At 41.8% G+C, this 16,456-nt stretch overlaps 1 protein-coding gene across 2 annotated transcripts in view; it reads left to right on the plus strand.

Annotated features, from left to right (window-relative positions):
* Positions 1 to 208: 208 nt before the first annotated feature.
* SLC9A7 (solute carrier family 9 member A7) overlaps positions 209 to 16,456 on the plus strand; it is a 147,158-nt gene continuing 130,910 nt past the window's right edge. For both annotated transcript variants that reach the window (XM_059050611.2, XM_067024134.1), the window contains exon 1: positions 209 to 621. In XM_059050611.2, the coding sequence (XP_058906594.1) occupies positions 294 to 621 (328 nt within the window). In that variant the 5' untranslated portion in view covers positions 209 to 293. The remainder of the gene's footprint in view (positions 622 to 16,456) is intronic.

Genomic DNA, 16,456 nt, shown 5'->3' on the forward strand with positions numbered 1-16,456 from the left:
CCCGCAGGCTGGAGGGCGACAGGCGACCCCGCTAGGGAGGCGGCGGGGCGAGCGCGCGGCGCGACCGGGGGCCGGACAGGTGCGCGGGCGGGGGGCGGTGCTTGGGGATCCTGCGCACTGCGCGCGCCCCTCCCCCAGCGCGGCTCCCGGCGCGGCCTCGGCCCCGGAGCGAGCGGGAGGAGGAGCTGCGGCTGCAGCGGCCACTCGGGCAGGTCGGCGGCGCCACGGGAAGCCGCCGACGGCGCGGGCTGCCGGTCCTCGCGCGCAGGAGGCGCGCGGGCGGCGCTGGGGCCATGGAGCCTGGTGACGCGGCGCGCCTCGGCCCGGAGCGGGTGGTTCGGGCGCTGCCACCGCGGCTGCTGCTGCTGCCGCTGCTACCGCTGCTGCTGGGTCAGGGGCTGCGCGCGGCGGCCTCGGCCTCCTCCTCTGGGGCGGCGGCCTCGGACAGCAGCGCCATGGAGGAGCTCGCCACGGAGAAGGAGGCGGAGGAGAGCCACCGGCAGGACAGCGTGAGCCTGCTCACCTTCATCCTGCTGCTCACGCTCACCATCCTCACCATCTGGCTCTTCAAGCACCGCCGGGTGCGCTTCCTGCACGAGACCGGGCTGGCCATGATCTACGGTGAGCACCCCGCACCCGCGCCCACCGTCCCCGACTCCCCTCGGCCGCCCGGGCTGCTGCGCTCCCCCCCGGTCCCTGTCGCCGCCTTGTGCTCCCCCTTCACTTGCCGACGTGTTTCGTTTCTTTTCCGTTTCCCGCTGCTACGGTCTTGGTTCCCAAGGTCAACTGTCTGCATTTTCGGGCTCCCTATTACCACGAAAAAGAATTCCACTCCATTTCGACGTTTCTTCAAGGGGAACCGGGAAAATGAAAGGCACCGGGGTGGCCTGGTTCTGTCCGGTCGGTTCTGTCTCAGCTTCGCCCCCTCTCGCGCCCCCGCCCCCCGCCCCAGTTCAGCTCCACAGGGTGTGTGCGGTGGCGGGAGGTGGGTGACCTCCCAGAGACCGCACTGCCCCAGGAAGCAGGCCACCATGAGGGTGGGGCGAGGGCTGAGCGTTCCTCGGCTTGGGTAGCAGCTGACGGGGCTTGGTGGATGCCGCCGCGTCCATGGTCAACCTGGGTGGGCGCCCACTTCTGCTGTGTTCCCGGATCCCTTGTGAATAAAGTCGAAGCTTGAAGCACTGTGAAAGGTGAGCGTGGTCCAGGACTTAGAGTGGTGCACCGCCATGGCGGGCCTAGTCGGGGAGATGGGCACGCCTCCCACCCTTATGTCCAGGTGGGAAGTTATACCCAGTTACTTGCCTTCTCTAAGCTAAAAGGAGCTTTCCTATTCCTCAGATTGTAAGAAGGACGCGACTTCGAAGATACATTTAAGGGTGTATGAAGAGGAAAAGTAGTGGTTTTAATTCTGGAGTCAGCCTTCTTTTGTTGTGAAAGGTGGGCTAATGCCACCGTCCTTTTCTGGATTTAATGGCACACGGTGTTGTACATGCACAGTGGTCAGCGCAAATCTTCCGTTACTACATGGATGTCAGCCACAATCTGAATCATCCCTCTCCCCCCGCTCTGCCCCCCCCCTTCGCCCCCACCCCCGCCCACCATGACATGACTCCAAACTGGAACCAAGTATTCTCTTTTTGAATTTAATTCAGTGGAGTTAAGGCCCGGGTTGGCGTCCTCATGTGAAATAGATGAGTCCACTTCACCACTGACTTCATCACTTATACTGGAGGGATATCTCCACTCAATTTCCATTCAGGGTTCCCTGATAGAGAATGGAAAGCAGACACCTTAATCTTTAATGTGACAATTACCCTTGGCCCTGGGCCTTGCTTCTCATGGTTCTTGATTGTTGACAGCCCAGGCTCATGGCCACCAAGGTTATGAAGTGCTGTCGGGAGCCCTTTAGTTTTAAAGAGGTAGTGGCCTAAACAGGTCTTGAATTGAAACAGGACCAGATCTAAAACTGAGTTTGGTTATTGCAAATTATAGGTGTGAACACAAACCTGGCCATTCTTTAGCTTTGTGGTTTGTGTCAGTCGGTGACGACTGATGCCCAGGCTGCAGGTAATCTTGAAGGTTTCCTGAGCAGGTAGCAGAGTGGGGAGTTGAAGCATGTTGTCATTTCAGGCGATTGACTCTGCCATAGTGCAAATGAACATTGCCTTTATATGTATATAGATAGCCATGAAAATATTTTTATTTTATAGCCCTTAGATCCAATTCATTAAAGTACAGTGTGAAATACTTTTAGAAGGTAGATTTGGCAGGTTCATAAATACATGCTCAAGTGCATGGAAATGGGATTTAAAAATGGATTTTCTGAGGAGTACTCCATGTTCTTAGCAGCTCAGTCACCTTTATCTTAAGGCTTGAAAACAACAGTGGAATTTTCCTTTGTGGATATGTACTTTTTAAACTCATCTCAATCTTTTAGTCATTGGGATTGTGCTACCAGTGTACTGTTTCATTTTGTCTTGCGGAAATCTGGTTTAATTGATGATGTTCAGAAAAGGCAACATCCTCTCATAGCATTCTCTGTAATTTTGTTCTGTGTCTTTGGGTTTTTTAATCTTACTTTGAAATGCATTAAGAAATTTGTTCGTCAATGTGAGATGTCCTAGGTTCTGCCAAATATTAATATTTTGGTGTGGGTTGCCTATAATTGAGAGAAAATATTTCTCTTTTTCTCAGGGATATTTTAGTCTTCTGGTTCAAGTCCCACCCAACCCCAAATCTGAATTCTAATGTCATTTGATAAGCTAACTAGCCAATATATACTTAGACTATTGGGATAGGGATTCTGATTAAAATTCGGTATGAAAATCTTTGAATACTTATGTGAATGCAGTACAGATTTCAGGACTTCTCTTTCTTAATAGTAAGAAATCAGATTTCATTTCTCGATATCAATAGAGGAAATGAGTAACTGTCCTGTTGCCTCTGAGTAATAAAGGACAAAAAGATCTAAGGAAGCGTTTGTTAAGTATCTGCTGTGTGCTGGGTGCCCAACTTAATTTATAGAGGTAACCAATTTAACTTTTAAATGTTGGTAAGTTTTCATGAGTGAAAAGAGTTCAGCTGCGAATTTCAACTCTTTACTTTGAAATTTAAAAAAATCTAATTCCTGCCACTTTAAAAATATTTAAGTGGTACTTTGAGAGGGAAAGCTTTAATATTTAAAGTAAGTTGTGATATATACATATATATGACACAATGTATTAATATATAGTAATATATTAAAATGTGATAACATATGTATTTGCTGGTGTAGTTGTAAAATATCTCTGGAAGGACATGCAATAGACCAGTACCATTGGTTTCCTTGTGGAGGAGGAACTAGGTGGGTGGGACGTAGGGTTGGGAGGGAGACATCACTTTATACCCTTTTGTGCTTTCTTTTTAACTTTGGAAGTGGAATAACCTAATAGCATGTCCATGCCTCCATTCTGTGGCATTGTTGTGGCATTTTAAGATGCTCCTCAAATCATCCAGTTTGATGCCCGCTTCTCCCTATTCAAATCACATTGTTATCAATTTTCTGTGATCTTTCAGTTGTTGACTGTACCCATGAAACTTTTGGAACCCTGTGTTTGGAAGGGAGACAAAACAGGGCAAGGGGAAGAGATTTTCCCTCCTCTTCCTCGCTCCTTTTATCCCACTATCCCCCCCAGAAGAGTTGATGTTACTTTAGGAGCGGTGTGTACAGATAGATCCCAAAGGACCTAAGGACAAGAGACACGCTGTGAATGCTTAGCATTTAAATTGAAAAGAGTTCCCCTACTCACCAAGGGACAGTTAGAAGCACTCCTCCTCCCTGGCCACTGGTCCAGGCAGCTACAAGGGAAGGTGACCAAAGACTAGACTCGCCAGGAACGTTGAAGGCAGCCCCCCAGACCCTGCGATGGGAGCTGCAGGGCAGTGGGTAAGGTGCTTGCCTGGCACCAGTCTAACCTGTTTTGTCAGGGCAGGGAGCTCCCAGCTGTCTGGCTCGGTACGTGATTAAGTGCCATCCTGAAGTTACCGAGCCCCGCATGTCTGTGCAGCAGAAACAGCGAGTGTTTGAGGCAGGGAAAGGTGTCATAAACCGACTGTGTTCAGTTAATTGTGGTTCTCTCTCGTGTGTACAGTGGTTCCACTTCCCCCATAATGTTTTTGTGACAACTGATATGGGTCCAGAATATCTAACTTTGCCATGCTAGCCCACCACCTGCTTCTGGCTTTCCCCTCCTCCACGCCTGTCAACTTTCCAAGTACATGTTGGTCAGCCCCTCCAGGTTCTGTGGACCATGGGCTCATTGTTGTTTTGTTGAAGCTGGATTCCTAAGCACAGGCTGAGGGTGGGTTCAAAGCCAAAGTCTGAAAGAGGAAATATGGCTTTTTGCAGTAGCATGAAATTAACATTTGAGCCTGTGAGCAAACATTTCAGAACCACCCTCTTCCTGGTTAATCTGGAGCCCTTATTTATTTATTTATTTTTAAGAGCCCTTCACTTTGGCCCTAGTTTGGGGAAGCTCTGTATAGTCTCCGTTTGGTACCAGATCCCCTGGGTTCAAATGTTGGCCCTGTTACTCATAAAGCTGTGTAACATTGGGCAAGCTCTCTGAGCCTTAGATTCCTCTTCTCAAAAATGGAGACAATGCCACTCACCTCACAGAATTTTTGTATTACTGTGATATTGTAAAGGTCAAGTGCAGTGTCTGGTACTTACTTGGTAAATATTAGTTCTTGTTTTCAATTTAGATTTGTGATTCTTTGGCCAGCATTGCTACTTGAGCAGAGACCTGCTGTAATTTTTAAATGCATTAGGATACAGTTAGTGGGAGTGATGAGAATTGTAATTTTTGGTGGGCTATTTGTTAATACTTAGAAAAAAATTTTCAGAGTAGCTATTCTACTCTTTTATCCAGCAGTCTCCATTCTTGGAATTTATTTTTCAGAAATACATGCACTAGCATGTTACGTTATATAGATGGCAATATTTGTTGCAGCAGAAACAAGTTGCCATACTCATTAAGAAGGAACTGGTTAAACTACAGCACATTCCCACTAAGGAATACTATGCAGCTGGGAAAAAGAGGTGTTTTGAGATGTCCTTTTAGGGCAGCTGCCCACACATAGTGTTGTGGGAAAAAACAAGGCACAGAGCAGTATGTATAGTCTCTCATTTATTTTTTGAAAGTCATATGATGTATGTACATAAACATGATGCATATACATTTATGTATGATATGTGTGCTCTGGAAGGATGCACAAACTTAGCAGTGGTTATCCTTTGACAGTGGGACCTATTGTTGGGAGGGAGAGAGAGATGTTACTTTTCCTTTTGTACTCTTCTGAAATTTCTATAACACTGACACATTACTTTTGCAATTGAAACATTTAAAAATAAAGCAAACAAAGAATAGATATATGTATAACTGAATCACTTTGCTGTACACCCGAAACTAACACAACATTGTTAATCAACTATACTCCAATATAAAATAAAAATTTAAAAAATAAAGCAAACACCTTTTTTTGTAGCAAAAATGCATTAGAAATAGATTATAAGTTGTGTGGTTCGGTAACATTAGTTATTTAAAAGTTAGAAATGGAAGTAAAATGTGTCTTAAAATTAGAAAAATGACATTTCCTGAAAGCATTTCTTAGAACTTTTTGGAATGCTGTAATTAGAAATCACCATTTCACAGCCCCCAAGGACAGTTGATTTAGACAAGGATTTTCAGTGAATTCCAGAGCCATAGGTGAGAGGTTGTTGGGGAACATGGTACTTGCGTGGTGCTGTCACCCCACAGATTACTTACCTATCACAAAGGGAAGAAGGTACCTTTATGGTGGAGAGGTCTGGCAGTCACCATCTTATACTCAAATCATCAAATGTATCCTTGGTCCTTGTGGAACTATCTGGTATTATATGCCTCCTGATGTGTTGCAAGAGGAAGCATACAGCTTTACCTATGTAGTATTCATCCTCAGAATGTTTCATCTGAATCTAATCGAGGTTTAGGCACATATTCCAGTTCATAGGAAATCTAGGGGATAGAGAAATAAGTTATAAAATAACATGTGAAAATGGGCATATCCAAAATATGGGACAGTCTACAAGACAGTTGGTCGTGGTTTCTTCAAAACGTCTATGTCAAGGGAAACAGAAAGGCAAGATAAGTGACTGAATTGTGTCCTCTCAAAATTCATATGTTGAAGTCCCAATCCCCAATGTGATGGTCTTTGAAAGTGGGGCCTTTGGGAGGAGATTAGGTTTAGATGGGGTCATGAGGGTGGAGACTCCATGATGGGATCAGTGCCCTCTCTCTTCTACCTTGTGAGGATACAGCAAGAAGGCAGCAACCCACAGCCAGGAAGAGCATCCTAACCAGACACCGAATCTGCCAGCACCTTGATCTTGGACTTCCGAGCCTCCAGAACTGTGAGAAATAAATGCTGTTTAAGCCACCCAGTCTATGGTATTTTGTTCTAGCAGCCTGAGCAGACTAAGACAGTGTTCTGAGTTAATGGAGACCAAAGAGACATAACCAAATGTAGCGCAGGACAGTTGGTTGGCTCCTGGTTTATGAAAATGAGCTATAAAAATGTTTGGGGGACAGTTGGGGATATTTGAATGTGGACTTGGTATTAGATGATATTAGGAAATTACTGTTATTTTCTTAGGTGTGATAATTAAGGTTATTTATATAGGAGAATGTACTTATTTGGAGATGTAGGCTGAAGTATTTAGGGGTGAAGTGTATGAGTCCTAATGTATGCAACTTTCAAAAAGTTCAGTCGAAAAAAATTCACCACATACATAGAGGAAAAAATATGGCAAAATACTAGCAATTGTTAAATCTAGGTGGTGGATGAAAAGGTGTGCTTTATATTCTTTCAACTTTTTGTATGTTTTGAAATTTTCATTAAAATAGAAGATTGGGGGAGATGTTAACCTCCCTGTAACTTCTTAGCTGATGACTTTGTTAACTGTTCTGTCTAAAATGTTGTACAGGTGAGGTTGTCTAAACCCATCTGTTACTCTCATTAAACTCTTTCTGACTAGCTATCCACCTTACATTTGGTAGTGTATATATGTCCATGCCACTCTCTCACTTCGTCACAGCTTACCCTTCCCCCTCCCTATATCCTCAAGGCCATAGCAGCTGCATGGCACAGGGAGATCAGCTAGGTGGTTTGTGACCACCTAGAGGGGTGGGATAGGGAGGGTGGGAGGGAGGGAGACGCAAGAGGGAAGAGATATGGGAACATAAGTATATGTATAACTGATTCACTTTGTTGTAAAGCAGAAAGTAACACACCATTGTAAAGCAGTTATACTCCAATAAAGATGTTAAAAAAAAAAACAAAACTCTTTCTGACACTGTGTAACACTGACTTTAGGTTGCATGAGATGATGTTAGGCTTACATGACTTAAGAATCAGTACCTTCTTTTTCATTTCAGTTTTTTGGTTTGATTTGTAGGTTCACATGTCTTTTGAAAAACTGCCTCTGTTCCACTTAGAAGAGAGTATATGTTAGGAGACTTTTCTCTTTTGGTTAAATCATGCTCCCTCTCTTTTAATCAATGTGGATATTTGTATTAGGGTAATGCTAGCTGTTATAATAGACCAACCCCAAATTTCTGTGGCCTAACCAGAAAAAAGTTCATTTTTTACTCATGTAATGGGCCAGTGCAAGGGTCTGGCAGGTGGCTCTCCATGTGGTGTTTCGGGGACCAGGTGTCTTCCATCTTGTGGCTTCCCCATCCCTTGGGGCTTTGGAATCCTCTCCCTCCAGACAACAAATGAGGCAAGAAAAAGAAAATAATATGGGGAAGCCTTACACACTAAGCCTGGAAGTGTTGCACATTGCTTTGCTGCTTCTGTTGGACAGAATTTGGTCACGAGGCCACATCTAACTGAAAGGGAGGCAGGAAAATATTGTCTAGTTGGAGTAAGAGGAACAGGTTTGGAAAGCAGCTAGCCAATCTCTGATGAAGTATTTGATGAGTACTTTGTAATACATAATCCAGAAAAGAGAAGTAGTAGGATTTGCATGCATATTTCTTGTGGTTGTCAGCTGTTGATAAACTAAATTTTGTATTTTAAGTGATCAAGTTTGAAGAGGGCATTCATCTTGAGTTTATGAAGTTGTTTCAGTAGACCTATCAGCATTACCTGGGAGCTTGTTAAAAATAGCATTTCTGGCCCCAGACTGACTGAGAATGTCTCAGTGGGGCCCAGAGATCTGTGATTCAATACACTACCAAGGTTTTTTTTCTTTTAAATACTGAAGTTTGAAACTCACTGCTATAGAATATTTAAGTTTTCACCCTTTAAATACATTCACTATGTTGCTTGTAATTAAATAAATGCAGGGAAAAAATAGCAACTGTTTATTGAGCACCTGCTATAATAGTCAAGCACCATATTAAGTATTTTGCATACTTTAAGCCATTTAACCTTCACATCAAATGTATGAAGACCGTATTATTGGCCCCATTCTGCGAGATGAAGAAATTGAAAGTTAGGCTTAGTACCTCATTTGTTTAGAGTCACATGTTTGAGATTGGTAAATGGGGATCTATGAAAGGATGAAATCAATAGGTTGAGGATATGTTTAGCCAGGATAGAGCAGAACTTGAATCGTGCCCTGATTACCTGGTTCCAGGAAGTCTTTGAGGGAAATCCATGCCCAGAGTATAAAACAAAGCAAAGTGACCCTTTATTATTAGCTGGGACTTTGTCTCCAAACTCCAGTGTACAGCTGCAAGGGGTGAGGCTGGCCAGTATGGAAGAATCAATTTTCCTATGCTAGATCTGTCTGGGGCCCTTTAATCCAAGTAAAGCCAAGATACCTTGGCTCAGTTATACCCCAAAGGCCACATTCCAGGTGTTACTCCATTGATATGTGTTATGGACTGAACATTTGTGGCCTCTCAAAAATCTTATGTTGAAGTCCTAACTCCCAGGGTGATAATGGTATTGGGACATTTGGCCTTTGGGAAGTAATTAGGTCATGAAGGTGGAGCCCTCATGAATGGGATTAGTGCCCTTAAAAAGAGGCCCCAGAGAACTCTCCACCATGTGAGGATACAACAAGAAGTCGTCAGTGTACAACCCAAAAGAGGACTCTCACCAGAACCCGAACATACTGGTACCCTGATCTTGGACTTCAGCCTCCAGAACTGGGAGAAATAAAGTTCTCTGGTTTATAGGCTGCACAGTCTATGGTACTTTGTTACAGCAGCTCAAACTAAGACAGTATGACAGAAGGCTCCCAGTGTTATGGAGGAATGTAGTCAAGTGATGATCAGGGTGGCTGCACTAGGCCTTCTCAGGTGGGAGAAGTTGCTTTAAAGTTTTCTCATCTCTAGACATCGCTATCACAGAGGTGGGGAAGCGGGTAGAACTGGGTCTGTCAAGTGCTTGGGTCTCTCTGCTCTTACTGTGCTAGTTGTCACAGGCATATCATAGTCTCCTGGAGAGATTTTCCAAAACACAATACATGAGAAAGAAGCCTGGTGCAGGCAGGAATGTGTCTTTTGTTTGCTCTGCCTCTGCCCCTAGAACAGTGCCTAACCCATAGTAGGTGCTATGGGAATATTTGTTTAATGGATTCTACTTTGTCTAACAAAAAATGAGATGCTGTAATACTGCTTAGCATTAAAGGTCCTTCCTTCAAGTTGTTGTGCCCCAGATTCACACTGAGAGTGAAGTTTCTGAGAAGGAAACCTTTGTTTTTGAAAACATCTGCTTGAATCACAGCGAACTGTTTAAGAAAGGAGAATGAAGGGATAGGTGAGTATGTGTTTGCAGAAAATTGTATATTTAGCTAATAAGCCACATGGTGGGTTTTTCTTTCTTTTTTTATTGTAGTAAAATATATATAACATAAAATGTCATTTAAATTATTTTAACTGTATAATTCACTAGCATTAATAACATTCATAAAATTGTGTGACCATCACCCCAAATAGAAACCTTGTACTCATTAAGTAATAATGCCCCATTCCTCCCTCACCCTAGCCCCTGATAACCTTTAATCTACTTTCTGTCTCTATGAATTTACCTGTTCTAGAGATTTCATATAAGTGTATTCATACAATATTTGATCTGTTTCACTTAAAATAATATTTTCAAGGTTCATCCATGTTGTAGCAGGTACGTGAACTTAATTCCTTTCTGTGGCTGAATAGTATCCCATTGTATATATATGCTACATTTTGTGTATCCATCCATCAGTTCAGGGACACTTGGGTTGTTTCCACCTTTTGGCTATTGGTGGTATAATACTGCTATGAACATTTCCATACAAGTGTCTGTTTGAGTTTCTATTTTCAATTCTTTTGAGTATGTACCTAGAAGTGGAATTCCTGGGTCGTAGGGTAAGTCTGTGTTTAGATTTTTGAGGAACCACTAAACTGTTTTCCAAAGTGGCTGCAGTATTTTACATTCCCACCACAATGCACAAGGGTTCCAATATCGCCACATCCTTTCCTACTTATTTTCGTTTTTTTTTAATAGTCACCCTAGTAGTTGTGAAGTGGTAGTTTATTATGGGTTTGATTGATGCTTCCCTAAGGACTAATGATGCCGAGCATCTTTTCATGTGCTCGTTGGCCATTTGTATATCTTCTTTGGAGAAATGTTCATTCAAGCCTCTATTTTAAAAATTTGGTTATTTTTTGTTGTTGAGTTGTAGTTCTCTACATATTCTGGATATTATTCTCTTATCAGATACATGATTTGCAAATATTTTATCCTATCCATTGGGTTGCCTTTTCACTCTATGATAGTGTCCTTTGATGTGCAAAAGTTTTAATTTTGATGAAGTTCAGTTTATCTATTTTTTCTTTTGTTCCTTGTGCTTTTGGTATTGTATTCATTGCAAATTCCAGTGCCATGAAGCTTTCCTCCTATATTTTCTTCCAAGAGTTTTATAGTTTTAGCTTTTATTTATTTATTTGGCCATACCACGTGGCTTACAAGATCTTAGTTCCCCGGCCAGGGATCAAACGTGGCCCTGGCAATGAAAGCGCCAAGCCCTAACCACTGGACTGCCAGGGAATTCCCTGTTTTAGCTTTTAAATTTAGATCTTTGATCTGTTTTTAGTTAATTTTTGTATATGGTGTTATTTTCTTAATTTCCTTTTTGGATTGTTCATTACTAATATATAGAAGTATGACTGATTTTTTTTTTTTGGTATTGATTTTATATCCTGCAGCTTTGTTGAATTTGTTTATTATCTCTAACAGTGTGTGTGTGTGTGTGTGTGTGTGTGTGTGTGTGTGTCTATTCTTTAGGGTTTTATGTGTATAATATCATGTCATCTGCCAATGGAGATAGTTTTACTTCTTCCTTTCCAATTTGGATGCCTTTTATTTCCCTTTCTCACCTAATTGCTCTGGTTAGAACATCCAGTACTATGTTGAATAGAAGTGGTGAAAGCAGGCATCTTTGTCTTGTTCTTGATTTTAGGGGAAAAGGTTTCAGTCTTTCATTATTGAGTATGATGTTAGATGTATTTTTTTCACATATGACCTTTATCATATTGAAAATTCCTTTTTATTTCTAGTTTATTGGGTGTTTTATAATGAAAAGGTGTTAGATTTGTCAAATGCTTTTTCTGCATCAATTGAGGTGATGATGTGGGTTTTTCCCTTCATTCTATTAATGTGGTATATTACATTGATTGACTTTCATATATTGAGCCACCTTTGCGTTCCTGGGATAAATTACATTGGGTCATGGTGTTTAATTCTTTTAATATGTTGCTGAGTTCCGTTTGCTAGTATTTTGTTGAGGATTTTTGCATCTATATTCGTAGGGACTATTGGTCTGTAGTTTTCTGTTCTTGTCACGTGTTTGTCTGGCTTTGGTATCAGGGTAATGCTGGCCTCCTAGAGTCAGGAAATGTTCACTCTTTTTCAACTTTTGGGAAGTTTGAGAAGGATTGGTGTTAGTTTTTCTTTAAATGTTTGGGTGAATTCAACAGTGAAGCCATGTGGTTCTGAGCTTTTCTTTTTGGGGAGGTTTTTGATTATTGATTCAGTCTCCTTGTTATAGATCTATTCAGATTTTCTATTTCTTTTTGAGTCAGTTTTTGATAGTTTGTGTCTTTCTAGGAATGTGTTCATTTCCTCCTGAGGGGCTCAACAGTGTATTTGAGCAGGCAGAAGACAGAAGTAGCAGTTTAGACTCAACCACTCTTTTCTTATCACTCTTCTCCATATCTACCTCTGTAACACATTTTAGGTAGACACATTGACCTCAAATTATCTTAGGTTATTAAACAGTTGATTCACAGATTACTTTGTGTTGAGTGTAGAACTAATAGGTGTAGCAGAGACTCCAGTTACCTCCCAATATCCATTCTCCCTTTCATCTTTCTAATGGAACCTTGATTTTTAGCTCAGCATATTTCTGTGCAATGAAAGCACTGCATTTCCTGGCCTCCCTTGCAGTTAGGTATGGTCATATGACCAAGTTCTGGCTTAAAGACTAGAAGAAGTGTTGTGTGGGGTTAGTGCAAAGTATCCTTAAAAGGAAGGGAGCATGCCCTTCTTCTGCCATGCCTTCTGTCATCTTGAATGTGGATGTTATGGCTAGATCTCCAGCAGCCATGTTGGATCAAGAGGTAACCTTGGGAATGGAAGGCATTTCTGGCAATACAGTTAGATGGAGCTGAGGTCTCTCATAGCATAGAGCTGCCATGCCAGGCTTGGACTACATACTTTTGGACTCCTTGTAAGTGAGAGAGAAATGGGTCTTTGTTATTTGCTGCTGAACCTAATTGTAACATTTACACCAGACTCTGAGTTCCACTTGGAATTCGAGTGTCACATATGAGGCTTTTTCAGGGGCCTAATGCAGATGTTCAAGACTACAGTGGATATGGCACTGCTTGGGATTCTAGGAGAGGCTAAAGAGTAGGCAGTACAGATCCAAAAAAAGGGTTTGAGGAAAGGGTTAAGATTTAAAGTACCTCTTATATTTTGGAACTGTTTTGGGCATTTGACAATCACCCACACATTTGGTGATTTGCTAGAAAGACTCATGGGATTTAGAGACATTTGTAGTCACCGCTATGGTTTGTTACAGTGAAAGGATACACAGCAGGATCAGCAAGGGAAAAAGACATAATGGGTGGAGTCTGGAAGAGTCTAGATGTGGGCTTCCAAAGGGGTGGGGTTTCACAGAACAAGCTGCTTCCTCCAGCAATTAAATACAGCAGTGCCTGCACAGTGTTTCTGCCTAGGGAAGCTTGCTCAAGACTTGGAGGTTTTTTTTTTAACTGGGGACTGATTAGGTACTGTTACTGAAATTTCTGATTCCCAGAAGAAAGCAGGTGTTCTCTATGAATTACATTTGCAGAAACTATCTAGCAAGGCTGGTATGGCCATATTCAGCATTCCAGGCACATAAAACAACCTTATCAATTAGTAGCATAGGGGATATTTTACAGGCCAAGTTCCCAGGAGCTATTGCACGGATCAGTCATACAAGCAGGGCCTGCTAGAAATAGCAACATCAGGCCTATTATGTTAACTTTTTCCTGTGTTATCAATTGACTGTTAGCTTTTTGTGTTCCTGGGGGTTCCTTGGTTTCAAGACACTTTTTTTTTTTTGGCCGTGCCTCATGGCATGCAGGATCTTAGTTTCCCGACCAGGAATCAAACCCGTGCCCCCTACACTGGAAGCACAGAGTCTTAATCACTGGACCACCAGGGAAGTCCCACTTTTATTTTTAAAATCATTACTTTTTTAGATTTATTAATTTTATTTTTAAAATTATCATAAGTAATATTGACTTCTGACATACAGTGTTTTGAATTTTATAATATATATAGATATGTGTAACCATCACCACAATTGAGGTGAATATTAGTTCCTACACCCTAAAAAACCCATGTTACCACCCTACTCTGGCAACCACTGATCTGTTTCTCCATCACTATTATTTTGTCTTTTCAAATGTCAACATAAATGGAATCTTTCAGTATGTAACCTTTTGGGATTAGCTTTTTTACTCAGCATAAGGCCTTTGAGATTTATCCATATTGTTGCATGTGTCTATAATTAGTTCATTTTTATTGCTTCCATTTTATGGATATACCATAGTTTATTTGTTTGCAAGTTGAGGGACATTTAGGTTGTTTCCAGTTTTTTTTGTGATTATGAATAGAGCTACTATAAATATTAGCATACAGGTTTTTGTGTGAATGTAAGTTTCCATTTTTCTGTGGTAAATACCCAGGAGTGGGATTGATGGGTCATAGGGTAAGCATATGTTTAATTTTATAAGGAAACTGCCAAACTGTTTTATGGAGTAGCTGTACATTCCAACTAGCAATGTGTAAGCATTCCAGTTGCTCCACATTCTCTTCAGCACTTAGTATTGTTAGTATTTTTAATTTTAGCCATTCTAATAAATGTGTACTGGTATCTCATCGTGGTTTTAATTTGCATTTCCCTGATGCTGAACATCTTTTCATCTGCTTATTTGCCATTCACATATTCTTTTTGGTGAAGTGACTGTTCAAGTCTTTTGCCCATTTTCTAATTGTATTGCTTTCTTTGAATTTTGAGAGTTTTTTAATATATTCTGGAATCAAGTTTTTTGTTGGATATGTAATATGAAATGCATATACTTTTTTTTGGGTGGGGGCATGCCACACAGCTTGCAGGATCTTAGTTCCCCGACCAGGGATTGAACCTGGGCCCTTGGTAGTGAAAGTGCAGAGTTCTAACCACTGGACTGCCAGGGAATTCCCTCAATTGCCCATATCTGTATGGGTGTTTTTCTGGACTTTCTTCTGTGTTCCACTGATATCTGTGTCTAGCTTTGTGCCAGTTCCATACTGTTTTGCTTGCTGCAGCTTTGTAGTGCATCTTAAAATTGGATAGTGTGAGTCCTCCAATTTTATTCTTTTACAAAATTGTTTTAGCTCAAATCTTCTATATTCTTAAATGATTTCCTATGTAGATCTATCAATTATTCACCATAGTTTTAGGGCATTTTTATCACTCCCCCCCCAAAGAAACCCTGTATCCATAATCCTTTCAGGTTATTCTTTCCCCTCATATGCATATGTTGATCTCTTCTGAATACCTGAGGTAGAGACCCCCTGTGGATCTCCAGGATTCTTTCTCTGTTTAGGTCTCCCTTCTGGTGCTCAGTCCTGGGAACTTTAGCTGCTTTTTGTATCCAGAATCCCAGCTTTGTCAGTTTCAGGAGTTGACTAGACTTTGTCTGTTTCTCCTCCCTGTTTTGTGGCTTGGAAACGCTCTTAAGGCAGTAAGCTGGAGCAATCAAGGGCTTACCTCATTTCCCCCCATCTCTCAGGGATCACTCTTCTTCATTGCCTGATGTCCAGTGTCTTGAAAACCATTATTTCATGTATTTATGTTTGTTTTTGTTTCAGGCATGAAGATAATTCCAGTCCCTCTTTCTCTTTCTTGTCTGGAAGTGAAAGCCTTAATTCCATGAAGGAGTTTTGGTCTTTTTTTTTTTTTGTCCTTGTAACCCCCATACAGACTCTTTTCGTTTTATTTTTCTTGAATTGTGGACTTCATGTGTGTGTCTGTGTTTTTATGCAGTTATGCATTTTTATATACACACAGACACACATTTAAAACAAGCCTACCGTGGATGATCTTATTCTAGTCTAGGAATCTGTTGGCTACTGTACATTTTTGCTGTTGAGAGAACTGGGGAAGGAAACAATTGCATTCATTAACAGAGTAGGCTATGAATGGGCCAGAGTGATTCTCTTCAGTGACATGAATGAGAGAATTGTCTCTTTTCAATGGCAGTGTTGTGCAGAGTGTTTATGATGGCACTGGAGAGAGACACAGACAAGATGGTAATACTGTAGTGTTGCCTGAAAGAAAAATGCACGATGTGAAAGTTGTGAGTTAAGTTTTATTTATTTTATTTAGCCTCTCAGATAGTTCTGAGGAACTGCTCCTAAGAGGTAATGGAGGAGCTAGAATATGTATGAACTGGTGGGCGACTGCAGCGGCTAATGGCTTGATCCTTGCAGAACTGGAATGGCAGGCAACATTTTTTTTCTTTGCAGTAGTGATTTTTATTCATTGTGGGGAAATCTGGTAAAGAGTGAAGCTCTGATGTGGCAGATGAAGTCCCAATCCCAGTCCACTCAGGAAAAAAGAGGCAAGTTGTACAGTAGGAGACAACTGTGAACCAAGGCATTGGAAGAGCTGAGAAGCCAACCATCGTGCATTGAAGCGACCTAGAGATAAGGAACAGCAGGAAGCCACTGTCACCTCTGGGGTGGACATAGGGAGAAGGTGGTGTTACCAGAACCTGGGAGTGAGGTCGCCTGAGATACCCTGACTTCATTCCTCTCACCCTCTAGTCTCTTATCAGTGCCACCCATTGGATTAATTTAACTGGAAGCCACTTGCAAGGGGCCTGGGAAAGTAGTTTACAGGAGT

The sequence above is a fragment of the Kogia breviceps genome, chromosome X (assembly GCF_026419965.1).
Source record: "Kogia breviceps isolate mKogBre1 chromosome X, mKogBre1 haplotype 1, whole genome shotgun sequence".
NCBI classification, from domain to species: domain Eukaryota; kingdom Metazoa; phylum Chordata; class Mammalia; order Artiodactyla; family Physeteridae; genus Kogia; species Kogia breviceps.